This window comes from Ciconia boyciana, chromosome 1, assembly GCF_034638445.1.
Source record: "Ciconia boyciana chromosome 1, ASM3463844v1, whole genome shotgun sequence".
NCBI classification, from domain to species: Eukaryota; Metazoa; Chordata; class Aves; order Ciconiiformes; family Ciconiidae; genus Ciconia; species Ciconia boyciana.
The window spans coordinates 14,679,398-14,694,565 of NC_132934.1; the positions used below are offsets into that span (position 1 = coordinate 14,679,398).

The window sequence follows — 15,168 nt, forward strand, 5'->3', positions numbered from 1 at the left end:
TTTCTTATTATTCTAGTGGATTCTGGTGGAGAAAATCCCCCTTCAGCCCAATGGCCCAAGAATTTCATGGCACAGAATGCTCCATGGAAGCTGCTCTGCTCTGCTGAGTTTGGCCGGCTATCAGCAATTGGCTTCTGGCCTGGCATGTTGGAGAAGCAACAGGTGGGAAAGCAGGCAAATGGGACAGAAACACTAGGGAACAGAGGACTAAATTGAAATAACTGGAAGGTTTAAATGAATTAGGAGTCTGCATAGTCAAAATTTTCATTTGGAGGGATGCATTGATAGTTGGGTAAAGGGTCAAATAATTCTTTTGGGCAAAACCAGAAGGACAAATGAGCTGCTGCAGGAGATCGTTACCTGTTCCATGCTTGAAATGTTACCTGTCATAAACCAGAAAATTCAAGTTCAAAATTTAAATATTTTCTTAAATTATTAAACATCCAGGCTTTCCAAACTTGGTTCTTATCTCTTATATAGGTCTTTTCATACTTTTAGAGGCACATATGGGACCACTTAGTGGAGGGCCCATTGCACGCAGTAGTTTCATAAATACTCAGTCTCATAGTTGCACAGACTCATAAAGTCTCATAGTTGCATAGCTCATTTTCACTCATATGTGCTACAGTTTAATCCTTAATGATGTGATCTTATACATGAACTGAGTTGATACTAGAGACAGTTTTCCCTGAAAAAGTAAACAGTATTGTTTTATACTTTGAAAAGTTACATATTATTATGCCTGCTAGCACATACTGTTTTTCTGTGCTATGTATCTGTTATCATCCAACCTGGTTTGTTCCACAAACTTTAAGTTTCTGAGTGAGTGCAGCAGTTAATTTCTTAGAATGAGAGAACTTTGCAGCTACAAGAGACCTTGAGTATTTAGATCAGTCCACTTCCTTAAACTGAAGCAGAATCAAGTTTATACTAGCTCACATTCTACTGCATTTTCTAATGAATCTCAAATTCATTAGAATGCAAGAATGCAAGACTCTCCTTGATGAATTCAAATGGCTAATGCACTGCAGTAAAGAGCATTGAAGGAGCTTTAAAGCTAGTCAGTTTTGCATTCATTTTACTATGCAAACCCCTTCCATAAAAATGTCACCAATTAGATATATGGATAAATAGGAAATGATCTGTGGTTATTCTACATTAGCATTAGGCACAAAATATTTTTGGGAATCATGCTCTAGAGTCTGCTCTAGTGTCGCAGTTCTTACGGATCGCTCTTGTGCAGGGAGAACATTTTGGATGGAAACAGAAATAAAAACAAACCAACAAACATCTGGGCAGGAATAGGAGCTGGACACTTACCCACAGAGGTGTAGTTTTCCAAAGTGAATGACCTCCCTTCTCCAGCCCTGGGTGGTGCCCGCGTAGTAAGTGCTACTTGGGTGATGCTCGGTGGAGCACAGGGAGCTGAGGTGGCTGCTGCTGCTGTAGCAGGAGGGGAGCAGCAGGTGCCAGGTCGCCCCCAGATCTCGTGAGAACTCCAGCTTTACCGGGTCGGCAGAGGAGCTATCAGTGGTGCAGCCGATATTGATCTGGGAGCCAGGACGTGAAATGCAGAAGGTGACATAGGGCAGGCTGTGGGACACCTAATCACTCTTCATCTTTGTCAGCCTCCCCCATTTGGTACAGTATTTATTTAGCACAGGAAAATGGTAATTTGGGAACTCATTTAACAATGGGGATGGTGCAGTCAGGACATGCACATGAACATGAACTCTCGCACATTGCCGTACCTGTCCATGGACATATCGCACTCTGGCTTATCATAAAATGAATGTAATAGGAAATCCCTAACTACTTCTACTAAGAGAAAACCATAAAGTTAATTAGGCAAAATCCCAAAGGAGAGCTGATAATGTTGCTGGAGCAAATGCATCAATTCTTGCAGTCCTCTGGCAGGGACTGAAGTAATCACAGCACCAAAAAAATGTGCATTTTTAAAACCAGAAATATTAAAACAAAATGTGCAACATCATAAACTTTTTGTTAAATTGCTGAGCTGCACTATGGTCCTCTTTTGTGTTACACTTCCCCCCCCCCCAAAAGCTTATGCCACAGGGTGGGTGCTGTATCAATGCATTATGTTCTTCAGCTTTCATACTCACTACCCATTTGCTCATGTGTGGTGGCAAAGCCCTAGGAAACAGCATTAAAAGAGTATCATAGCTGGACTGGATTTAGATTCAATGTCACACGAAAACATAGTTTGGCAGTGTCAAACTTGTCAAGGTGTTCTTACAAGATTCCTGATGTAGAAAACAGAAGGAAAGGCAGAAAACCTACATGAACAGCAGTTCTACTGCTGAAAAAAATGTAAAATGTTGTTTTGTACAGAATCTGAGACCTCTTAAGACATATTTTTTGCACACTCCCAGTGCAAATTAGTCTGCTTTTCTTTCACACTGATATTAAGATGTTATTTTAGTTTCAAATTGCTTATATAAAAGAAGAAGAATTAGTTCCCTTACAGACTCTGTCGTATAAAATAAGATGTACTATACTTACCATGCAATAAATAAAAACCTATTGCTGTTGAAATACAAAGCCTATACTAAAACTATGAAACATTTTGGGTTTTTTACATATCTTTGTAGCAGAAAATAAGTGTCTTTCCAACATACTACTCTGTAATGAAAATCTATCTATTTCTAAAACCCAGTAATACTTTTTAGAACTGTGCATGAATGTTGAAAATGTATCCTACGTCAAATTTCCTTCATCACTCTTCAGTGCACATGAGTCCCATCAACCTACATTTGACTAGAAGGGTTGTCTACTCATCTGGAAGCTTAGAGAGATGCTTGACCCAATATAGTTTTTGACTCCTGAGACACAGGGAGAAACTCTACTGCATTATGCATAACTTCTTCATTTATACTAATGTCCTCAAAAACGTGAGCTGAAAACAATGTTCTTACCACATATGGAAGTAAGCATGTAGATTTTATGAGGTTAATGCTCTGAAGACTTACAAATATCTTAAAGTGACCTCAAACATTTTTGTTCTACAGGCTGTAATCTATATTTTAAAACAGAAAATGGTTTGCATTCAATAATTTATGAATTAGTTGCATGACAAACTGAAGCATGCATGAGTACACCTAGGTTTACTTGTAAAACCTAGGTTTCTTTTAAAACCCTTAGTATCATTTGAGTGTTTTTTTATAAACCAGTATCATTTGCTGTTTAATGCTACAGTATGCTATATCTTTGTTAAAAGCAGCCTGGTAATTGTGGCATGGCAATTTACATGAAAGATTCTTTGACAATTTCTTAATGACAATATAACGATCCCTCTAAACTGATAGATACTAGGCTAAATGGTTACTCCCATCAGTAGCTGCCCTAGCCAATGCAAAGTTTAGATTTTCAGATAGATAAACTCGAAACACAGTTTAGTTTAGACTAAACTGTCTAAACTAAGTGTTGTCATTGGGGTGCCTTTTTCCACTGACTGTATGAGAAGCACAAAAAAGTATGCTCCTTATTCATGAGCTTTAGATAACTCCCTAAGATGAGATGAATTCAGGCCATCATGGGCAAAGAACAGCTTCCACTAGAACCTCTATGAAAGCATGGGCAGAAGCAAAAGGAAAACAGAGCCTTGGCTCTCTGAGAAAGTACAAGCAGGGCAGTTAAGCCAGCATGCAGGAAAAATTAATATCTATTTCCACAGATGAAGTCGCAGCTCTCCACTGCGTCAGCTCGTGGGAATGCTGCACACTTATCCTGAGCAGGTTGTGAAGCGGCAATCTAGACCTTCATTATATTTTGGTGCTCATCATCTTGTCTGCCAGTGGTGACTCTCCAACTCGTAGGACATGGACTTTAATGCTATCAGTGCAAGTATATATGCATGGACAAAGTAGTAATTTAGACAAGAAAATAGAATACTTTGAAGCAGAAATTTCCCTTATCTGTGTGTTAAAATCTTCATGATACACCCACACGGGGGAAAATAATATCAAAACAATTACAGGGGAAATTAGACAGGCTTCTCTGCTTGGCAATCATAACAGCTGGGTGAATACACCAAAGAGCGGAACCTGAAAGGACAGCACTCTCTAAGCAAGAGGCAAAGTAACTTTCTGAGGACAAGTACCTCAAATTGAATTATAGTGTTTTCATTTACACTCAGGTCCCTTGTTGTAATGGAGTGTTCTCCAACTTCATTTGAAACAAATACCATAGCCGAATCTTCTTCTCTGTAAAAAAAGGAAAGGCGTACTGTAGACTCAGTTTATTACACAGTCACTTTTTTCTAATGTATTGCTGAGAGATGCTTACGGGGCTCCCTTAGATGAATATGGGCAATAAAGCCCAATGTTTCCACCAGGATAGAAAAACCAGTTGTCCTCTTTGGGACCAAAGTCAAACGTATCCAAAAGGATCATGGGATTCTGTAGGTTATTTCCATCAATAATGAAGTCATCAATAATCCAGATTTCTTCTTTTTTGCCTACAAAGAAAAGGGGAACATTCCTGTTAAGACCTGATACTACTATTACTAGAGAGCAGAACAGTAGCCAGTATTTATGGATTACATTGAGAAGAGGGTGCTGAAGGAGTGGCTTCACTATTTTCATTTTCCATGAAAATAGTCCCCATACTGCTCTGCAGTCTGACCCTACAGAATTAACTTTTATTCCTCCAAAATTTACAGAATTCACAACAAACTGAAGAGTGAAAAACCTGTGTTGAACAAGTATCTTCTGTTTAAATCACATTTACTTTGAAACTCTAGCGTCAATGTCTTCTTTAATTAAGAATCATCTAAATGAGCAGTTGCTGTAGAGCCCAAGCAGCCTAAAAGGATTATTTCGTTCTGCACCTTTTTCCTTGCACTCAGCAGCCAGTGTTTGTCTGGCAAGAGCTCTTTGAGAGAGAAGGAAACTCTGAGTGACCTCTCCCATGGATTATGAATTCAAATGTGCTGCAAAATTGGTGCTTTCAAACTGCAGAGGAAGGATTAGATTGCCAGATCTCTTGTGTAACTGGTTTTTTAATCTATCTAAAAGCCTTTGTGTTGATCAGAGAAAGTTAAATGTCTTCTTTTAAATGAAATTCCTACCTAAGGATAATGTCTGCAAGAAAAGTTTAGTTAAACATTTTAGGCAGTACCCATCAGATGAATGAACTGGAACTGGATTCTTAGGACCGGATTTGAATTTGCTGTTTTATTAGAGGTGTGCTAGGCACTTGCCTGTGTGGAATAAATCTTTGCTGTATCACTCTGTCTAAACGATCGCTGGAATTCTTTAGAGCCCTTAATATCAGCTCTTGCAAGAGATGTGCTCAGAGTAACTGAGAGCAGAGGAGAGATTTCTTCAGCTGGCACATCTCCTGTAATCAGGAGGAATGAGCCGAGTTCCTCTTGTGGTTTTCTACAGTCCCTTACAATTTAATCAAAAGATTAACTGCTCACTACATACTCTTTCTAAATGGGTTTTTAATGCCTAGTTATTTCTGAGCAAGGTAGGCCCAGATCCTATTTACACTTGGGACACTTTTGTATAATTGGAGCATTCTAATGGGGCCTTAGTGTAAATGAGAATCAGGTCCATTAAAAATAATGGGAAGAACCTGAGTGAAGTTAACTTTATCAGTGTTGCTTGATCTCCCAGTCCCTCCAGGACCAAAGCTGATAGTCTTCTTCACACAGTCAAGGGATATTAGGTTAAGGTACTTTCACTTTAAAGCATACAGCAGCTTTATAAGAACAGTAAACATAATCCTGCGATAATTTTAATTGAAGGAGTTCAAATATAAGAAAACATGATTTAAGAGTCTCTATTATTCTTGAGTTCAAAAATCTAGCCTCTTACAGATGCTGAGCTGTGCAAGTGTGGACCTGGAGTTCCATGCGTGTCTCTTCCTTACCGTTGTTGTAAGGTTGCCAGAGCCTGAACCGCGTCGCGTTGCTTTGGGCTGCGTAGGGCAGAGGAACGTTAATAAAGAGGACGTCCGTAGTCTGCGTGAAGTAAAACTCATCTATCAGGTGCCAAGTGATGCCACCGTTGACAGAATATTGCAGCAGGATGGAATGGGACCTCTCGGGGGTGCCTGGAGCAGAGAGGACATGCATTTGTGTTCGTTATAATCCAGTTTTAAAAAGCACTAGCTCAAAAACACCTATTCAAGTGTAAATACAATTAGGTTACTTTGACATCTATTACAGAGTATGAGCTTGCTTTAAGAACAGCTTAAGCTGTTGAGAGGTTATATGTGTATTATACTTATACATCTTCCTGTGCTTTCCCTTGCTTGTCTGTTTGCAAAATGCTAACGAATTAGAGGCTACATTTACATTACTGTTCATTATATGTACGGTCACTGTTAATTTACTTAGATGAGAATCTATCTCAGTGTTATAAGTTTTTAGATTAGAACAAACCAGCTCCTTTTACCGCAGACATTTTTCAGTAATTCAGTATTTATTTGCTTGTTGTTCCCAGGTACCAGACATTATCATCACCATCTGTACCACCCACAGATAAAGACACAGTCCTTACCCTCACAAATTTATAGTCCATGGCTCTGACTGCAGACACTGATATGAGCATATTCATGCCCAGAAATCATATAATTGATGTAAAGTGCTGAAGATCTTTATTAGCATGTTTTAACAACAACAAAGCAATATTCTGTGCTTTAAACTGGGACTAAAAATCAGTAGTGGAACTGAGAGTAAAATTTACATTTTCTGACTACCAGTTCCTCCTGAAGCTCAGTCCCCAGTGTATGTTTGGCCCATGCCTGACTTGTTGACCAGAAACATCAGCGTCTGAGCAATGGTATCTCTGAGCTGGGTTCTCACTCAGACAGATTTTCACTTTCCGCTCCCCTCATAGTGCAGGAACAGTGATGGCAGTTCCCCAAAACCTCAATAAGAGGGCATGAACCAGCAGCAGAAAAGGGCTAAGGGACAGTTTCTTAATCCCTGCTTCACTGTGCGTTACCATGCAAGTTTCTCCCATGTTCTGCTCTTAAATTAACCAAATTTGCTGCAGCCAAGGCACCTGCTGTGCATGCTCCTGCCCCACTCTGCTCCAGCACAAAGTCTCTCTTCAACCACCACATGTGGAAAGGAGACATTTGCAGTCAGGAGCTGATTTCAGCTTATCGATGGCAATTAACAGTAAACAACGCACGGCTCTTAATGCTTAGAGCTGAGATGTGCCTAGCTATATTAATTTGCATTCAACATTAGGGAGCTTGTTGGGAGTAAGTCCTGGATCCAGGCCTAGGGCTAGCAAGCCACATAAATTTAATGAGAAAAGATTTCTCCTGGAGTTTCACTGCTTTACCTCTTGTTGGCTGAGTATAAAAATCCAGCCTTGAGCCTTTGGCTATTCGTGCCTTTCAGAATGATATTTTTACGCGTCATATTTTTTAATATTTTGGCAAGGATCATATGTAGAAATATTTCCAAGGCATAGTTTTGTAAAAAAAAGTCTTCACAAAGATTTTGCTTTTAAACATGAAGTATTGGGCATGTTATTGGTTTGGGGCATATGATGTTTTTGGCTGTTATTGTTTTCTCTCTTTTCCATAAAGTACTTAAAGAATAGTAATAAATAACCATATATATATATGATTAAATGCTTCTTAAAGGGAATCAAACTTAATTCAGAAAGAGCTACATTTTTACTTGCCCATACAGGGATTTGGCTAAGATATTTATTTATCAAAACTATTTTTACGCTGTCCTTTGGCAAATGATGAGTCCAGTCCCAGAGTGCTGAGCTTCCCGCAGAAGCTATGAACATCTTGCACCAAAGGGAGAGGGGTTTTTACATGTTGAGAGTTCAGCCTTGAAGTGCCGGTTCTACAAGCAATGCTGGGAAAAACTTCTGAGACTGCATGGGAGTGACTCAAATGCTCAGTCAGGTTAGTGGTTCTCCACTGTGTCACTCCTGACTGGGATAAAATTATTTTGCAAGGCCAGAGATGGCAGGGGCTTGGAGCAGGGTAAGACCAAATCGTTGGCTTGAACGTGCTTGTACTAGAGAAACTGTCTCAAGCTTGTTACACCAACTTGTAAACTTGGCTTGCAAAGTCTGACTATTCTTCATACACAATTAAATAGAATTATGGGGTTTTAGTCATCTCTGTGATAGCCAAATGGTAAGAGCTCTTAATGCAGTGGACTGAAACTTGAAAATGAAAAACTCTGTAGTTCCTTATCTGTCCCTTAAGTAATCTACTCTAGGCACCATTTTATGACTTTAAAAACTGACAAATGCATTTTTCCCAACATACAGCAAAATCTATAAAAATCTTGAACTATTGTGTTTGTCTTCTGCTCAAAGACTGTACTAGCCCTGCTGTTTTTGATACCACCACAGTTTACTCTTTTACTGCACAGACGGCCATGTAAGCTGGTAGCAAGGTAGGGATGATGCAGAATCTCAAACAAGTTCCCATATTATCTACCACAAACTGATGATCATGTACACTGAAGTTGAAAATGTAAATCCATATTCTTTTCTGTGATGCTACTATGTATCAATAAAGCTAGAGAAGTGATAGGAAATAAACAGTGATCTTTCTTACCTTTGGCAATAAATTTGAATGAAAACTGGATGTACACAGTATTAGTGCAATCTAGATCTCTTGAAACAAGCATCCTCAGTCCTTCCTACAAATACAGAATATAAAGTGTGAATCTCAGTTCCCTTTATCGAAGATGCTCTGCAGCTTAGTATTGTCTGGATGGTGTCTGTTACTGACTGCCGGTGGCAGTGAGAGAGGCAGCTCTCTGTCCCACACCTTCCCCCAGGCAGAAAATGGGGATAGTGATAGCCTTGGCAAAGTGAGCCATAGTAATGGAAAGGGCTAGATATGGGCTGTGTCACCACCAGAGGCACAGCTACATGATCAGCGATCAGCTGCAGACACAGGGACAGCTCATTCAGTTCATTCTCTGAACCACTGGGATGTGATCTGATCTGCAAGCACTATAGCTGACTTACTCAGACATTGAGCCCAAGCTAGTATACCCATTTTCTGGGCAAATTGTATAGTAGCCAAGCACCCTAATTTCCAGGCGGGAAGACTCCTCTCTAGGACCTTTTTTCTGTGCCTCAAAAAATATTTTGAACAAATATCCTCTCCTGGGGCAACCTCTTGACTTAGAGCAGTATGGAAAGGGAGCAGACAGGAAACCTCATAGTGACCCCTCAGGTCCTGTCCATCTCTATAGATGAGCTCAATGTTGTGTGGATCCTGGGGCCAGAGCCGGTCCCCATTCTGCAGAGATCTGGAAAACTCCACCTCACAGAGCTTCCCTCTTTCTCAGACCCATTCCCCTAGGGGAACAACCTGCAGGAACAACCAAGCCAAGTTTTAGACAATTCACATCCTGTGATTTGTAATTTAGATGATTTAAAGAGGTTGAACTGGAGTCGAGGTTTTGCAAAGAACTGTTTCTAAAGAAATAATTTTTGCACCCAAAGTTACGAAACTTTGCTTTTTTGGGGCACCTGAATTCAGTGTGAAATGAAGACTCATGTGTGAGCCTAAAATTTATGTGCTTATGTGAACAAAAGTCCTTCTATTTATGTGTTTTGTTGAAGAACTGAGAAGTTCAGAAAATATGGTATTTCCTGGCCTTTTTTAACCTGGAATCAACAAATAAAATCCTTAAAGATCTAGAAAACTTCAAAACAATAGAATTAAGTAAAACACAGGCTAACTACATAAACATTGATTACATAGACGAAGGTGCTGACTAATCTGTATTATTCAAAATACTCAAAAGCCAATCAGGGGATTTCAAGACACAAACCCCATTGACTGTAATGTGTACCGTATTTCCAAATCACTCACTTGGCCTCAAGATTCTCAGCTGCAGAGTTTCATTCTTTTCCTTTGATGGTTAAAGAGGAATTTATACCACAAATGAAAATAATAGCCAACAAACAGATGAAACCCATTTGTTCATAAAAAACAACTGTGACAAACATGGTGCATATTTAGGGCAGGAAAAGACAAGCAAAGTGAAAACATCGAATTCTAGCCTAAAGACTTTGACATAAACATATGGAGGGCAACAACAAAAATTTTACTTTCTGTTTTTAACTCTACTGGTTTTTATTCATTTTTTCAATGTAAGTAATCTCTGACCCCTTTAAAAATGAGAGCTGTTCCAGACTTGATGGTGTCACCATTCAGGTTTCCCCTCTCAGCACCGTAGACCTCAGGCCAAAGGTCTGGATGCAAGTTACCATTGAAATCATCCTTCAGGACAGACGGCAGAGGAATGACAGGGACACAGTACGGACCACCAAAGCCTCTGTCACACCTAGTGACAAATTGGGAGGAAAAGGTGTTATCCATCTGGCCTAGGTATAACACAACATCCTTTCTATGAAGCAGGTTAAGTAGGTTGCTACTTACACACAACGACCTGCGTCACAGATGCCATGGCCTGAGCACATCCAGGGGCACCCTGTAGCCAGGACCACATTATCAATAGCCCAAGAATCAACACCAGAAGCATAGTTGTACTGAATCCATCTGAATCGTGTTCTGGGAGAGCTAGAAAAAACAGAGTGAATGTATTTCAGGCTTCAAAATGTATGTTCCACAAAGTGCTAAATAATAAAGAAAATCCCATAGACTTCAGGACAACAAAAGCATATTAATAAGCACGACTGTCTGTATTTGGAAAAGACTTATATTCCAGTTGAAACTGGAAGTTTCAATTTCTCAGGTTAGTTTTCAGGCAAAATTCCAGCAGACTCTAAAGGAAGGTACACAAAGTGAAAACCAAGAAAGCCAACATTGCTGTGACTCTTGCTGGTCAGCAAAGTGGTCGAGCAGGAACTATTAGCTACATTAGCATTCAACAGCTCCACATGTTGCTAGCAGAGTTAAAACAATATAATTGCTTCAGTAAACTAAGAAGTAATGAAAGTTCATTTATACTAAGTGTTGTGTAAAAAAACCCCAGCGATTACATATGTTAGTATATATGTGTATAACGATGTATGACTGTATATGTACAAACATGCACATGCATACACACTGCTGTAATTGCTGACTGCCTTGTTATCCTCAGATGAGGAAAGTATTTTGGAAAAAAAAATCTGTCAAGATGCTATGGGTTAGATGATCTTGGATTTGTTCAGGCAGGAAATGTGCTGTGGAGCTGACCCTGGAACAAGGCAGAGAGTTGCCCTCTGACTTTGACAGGATCAGGATATCATTATATTTGTGAAGAAGATTCTTTGGAAGAAGATGCATCGTCCTCTAGAGCGAACTATGAAATTAGAAACCAAGACGTGAACTCCAGTCCCAGTTCATTTACTGTGTGTCCATTTAAGATCGTATTCTCTGGGGGATGAAATTCACAGAGGTAATGTGTAGGGTGCTTTGATGAATTACAGAACTGTTCAGAATAATGGTAAGCAATATCATCAGCATCTGTTATTTCTAAACTAGAGCATGGTTTTATTCAGAGAGACGAGTGCCAGTGTATCTGCCACATCCATTTACAGCCATGTGATATCACTAGGAGGCAGGCAGAACTCTCCTCCAGGTCAAAAGGGTGGAGGTGGCTTATCCAGTAACATGCGTTTTGACTTGCTGAATGTCATAATTAACATGCCCAAATCTTGGATGACAAATAACATTATAACCTATGTGCAATGACAGAAAATACTTTTATATGAAAAGATGGGCAAGCGCATTAATTATTGCTTTTTATTGAGGAAATGTTAGAAAAGGTTGGTTTAGCATTCCTTTTCTTGCTGTCATAGATTATAGGCAAGACTTAAGAAGTCACTCATCCAAAGTTGTTACTTCCTTAAGTTCCTGCAGTTCACATTGTACCTGATGAAATATTTTGAAGTGAAATTTAAAATTCCGGTGGCGTGACAACGCACATTTAATAATTTAAAAGACATGCAGAAAATTCCCAAGCTGGTGGATGTTTACTCAGATTAGATCAGCAAAATCTATATCATGCTAAACAGCCAGAAGAGAAGTGCTCACTTGGTTGAGGGTGGGAGGTAGACCGTAATTCTCTTCCAGTTTTGGAATCTTTCTGAAGTGTAGACGGAGCTCTCGGTGTAGTGCTGACAGCCGATGGTTGGAGGGACGCACTCCTCTGTCACCAGGTGCCAGTCTCTCCCGTTGTTTAAAGAATACTGCAGGTGAATGCTATGAGAATTGCTGTATGGCTTGCTGCAACCCATGCTCAGCTCAAATTGCAAGAAAGTGGAGGCTGATACATGGAAGTCCCATGTCTCGGCATAACGAGGTTTTCCTAAGAAGTGAGAAAAACAACAACCAAAAAAGTATACCTTATGCATATGCTTTCCACACTGTCATTCAAATTTGTTATCTGTATTTTCACCTTTTTTCAGCCATCTCTTCCCTGCAGATTACTATATGCTTGAATTTGTGTATACCTCCTATCTTGTAAAAACTTGACCCATAAATAATTTATAAAATAGGTGCATACAAATGTAGCAAAGTTTGGTGACACGTACCAATGTTTTCACTGAACATCAGCGCTGTATCCATAGACAAGCAGTCGATGTCTACTTGACCTCCTTGTATTCTGTACCAGCTTGCTTGTAAATCCACAGTTCCATCAAATTTATCCTGGAAGCCAGTCTGAGAGCTGTCATTCATCCCTATAAGGACATCGTCCAAAGCCCACTGAGCTGAATGCTTCCCTATAAAAAGCAGAATGTGCAGGTTAGCGGAGTCCTTTTTAGTTATTCTTTATGCCCACATCCTGCATTCACCCAGTGAGAAGCGTGCAGTCATGTAAACTGACCACTGTTAAACAAGACTAAAACATTGCTCAAGGACAAACCTGGGCTCTAGAGTTTCTATTTCAGATAAACACAAGTATTTCCCTCCTAATTTCTCAAGCTTCAGTGCCATCGTCATCATACACTCTCCCTGTGTTTGAACGAGACACTTCCTGAGCCCCTAGATTAGGGATTTTCATTTTATGGGTCACAACCTTCCTGCCATTCCCCACACTAAATCGGAAAGCCCTCTGTCTAGTTCCCAAAGTACCTTTTGTATGGAAGAGGATAGTACACAAAGGAAAATGCTGAAGGCTCTTGATATAGATGTTATTCATAGAAGTGCTCTTCACGTTCTCCTTCCTGGAAACCTCTCTTCTCTTACTCTCCAGCCCACAGGCATCTCAGTTCACCATCATCTCCAGCCCATTTCTTGAGCCCTTCATTTCAATTCTCCTTTCTACTGGCATGCTGAAAATGTGATCTTACTGTACAGTTGCTGCCCTCACAGAAGAAGGAAAGTCTTGACAATAAATTGGAGCTCGCAGCGATATGCCAGGACTTTTGTCTTGCCACTGTGAGGAACATGGGTCATGGCTGATAGGGCCACTCTGTACTGAGTTATGGCAGACAGAGGACAATCTATGAAGGAGTTAATATCTGTAATGAGGAGTGGTTGTCACCTATGGATGCTGGTATGGAAGGTGGTATTTCAACCTCCAGTCATAAATTCTCCCTCTTACTGGGAGCCACAGGGCTGCCATCAGGTGGTCTTAGAGTGAGTGCTCTCAGCAGGGACAGATGTCATCCAGGTGCCCCCAGAGCAAGTGGCCACGGGCAGGACACAGGGAGGGAGCAACAGGTCTGACATCGCACCACTCCCCAGTGCAAATGATTGTGGCAGAACGACGGTCTGTGGTGCAACAATTGCTGCTCAGCATTTTTCCCAAATGAACTGGCTTCCTAACTAAATCACATCCCTCTTGTCTACTCTCTTGCCTAGTGAGGACAATTAACTCCAGCGCATACATTGTAAGAAAATGTACAAATAAAAAACAGCCATCAAAATGATAAATGATATCCAAGAAGCTGCATACCATAATCACCTGAATGTAAGCTGTGTGCTTTTCTCCCCAGGGAATTGCTGTTAAAATGTACTGTGCTATATTTCTGAATATCACCTTATATTTCCTGCAGGGATCCAGGAGCTGCTGCCTTGCACAAAGGCGGGACACTTAATCAGGACACTTTTAATAGTGGTAACGTGTCCCCACACAAGGTGGGAGCTCTCACAGTGGCTGTAGGTATCAGTCAGCACCAGGGTTTTACTTTCAGCTGAGGGTGTGGGAAGTGGCTGAGTGGGCTTTGGAGGTGCAGCAGAAGGCAGGGGAGCAGGGCACTGGGACCCCAGAAACAGCAGGGGATGGGGGCCCTGTTTTGGAGTGTGGAGATATTAAAATAGTGAGATGGAGCCACCAGGTAGGCAGATTCAAGGCAAGTTATGTCTCCTCTTCCAAAACGGAGAAAAAGTGAGATAAAATGTGTAAGCCATTTTGCATTCCAGGTCACTCTATACTCAGGTAAATCCTCTAATCTTATTTAGGCTTTTCTGTGTAATACTCTTTTCCTCTCCCCTCTGTTATCTCTCAGTACCTTTGATTCAGATTTCGCTCTTAAACAATTTTACTCTTAATCCCACTATTCCACTTGGTGCTATAAAAGAAAATTATGTCTGCAGTGTGACTGAGGAAAGCCTAAATATGCTCTTACAGCACCCAAATTGTACACCATACTGTATTTTTGGAAAGCTGAGGTTTCTGCAGAACATGTCCATACTGAGAAGCATTGACATGTGGGTTGTCTAAAGCTGCTTAATGAATTTTTAGGATGGCATTGCTTACCGTGCTGTGGCTGCCACCAGCGGAAAGCAGTGGCAGGGGTTTTGGCCTCCCGAGGTAAGTCTATCGAAACAACCTGGGGTTCCAGGTACGACATGAAGTCCAGCTCTCGCAGCAAATGCCAGGTGATCCCGTTATCATTTGTGTATTGAACGACAAGCCCTGAATTTAAAATTAAGAAAGGCAGTTAGTCTGTACAAAGCAAAGAGGGGCAACTCTTCAGCCTGTACTCAGGAGCTGCCGACCTCCGTCCAGTGCATGCCCCTTTTGGCATCTCCTCTACCCTTTTGGCATCTCCTGGTCCAGGAGCATTTTGTGGACAAAGTCCTACTGCAAAGGTGACGTGGGCTCACCAGCTGCCACGTGTTATCTTGCTTGCCTTCACCAAACTCAAAGGATCAAATCTTTTACAACCTCAGTGAAACTAATGATTGTACCACGGAAACCATGGGAATAATGTGACTTTCTTAATATAGTCAGTA

At 40.6% G+C, this 15,168-nt stretch overlaps 1 protein-coding gene across 1 annotated transcript in view; it reads right to left on the minus strand.

Annotated features, from left to right (window-relative positions):
• RELN (reelin) overlaps positions 1-15,168 on the minus strand; it is a 293,911-nt gene that overhangs the window by 42,271 nt on the left and 236,472 nt on the right. Inside the window, exons 32-41 of the mRNA XM_072867100.1 lie at positions 14,690-14,848; positions 12,519-12,707; positions 12,019-12,292; positions 10,420-10,560; positions 10,147-10,324; positions 8,575-8,659; positions 5,899-6,081; positions 4,306-4,477; positions 4,121-4,223; positions 1,321-1,550 (exon numbers count right to left, since the gene is read on the minus strand). Coding sequence (XP_072723201.1) covers positions 1,321-1,550; positions 4,121-4,223; positions 4,306-4,477; positions 5,899-6,081; positions 8,575-8,659; positions 10,147-10,324; positions 10,420-10,560; positions 12,019-12,292; positions 12,519-12,707; positions 14,690-14,848 — 1,714 coding nt within the window. The remainder of the gene's footprint in view (positions 1-1,320; positions 1,551-4,120; positions 4,224-4,305; positions 4,478-5,898; positions 6,082-8,574; positions 8,660-10,146; positions 10,325-10,419; positions 10,561-12,018; positions 12,293-12,518; positions 12,708-14,689; positions 14,849-15,168) is intronic.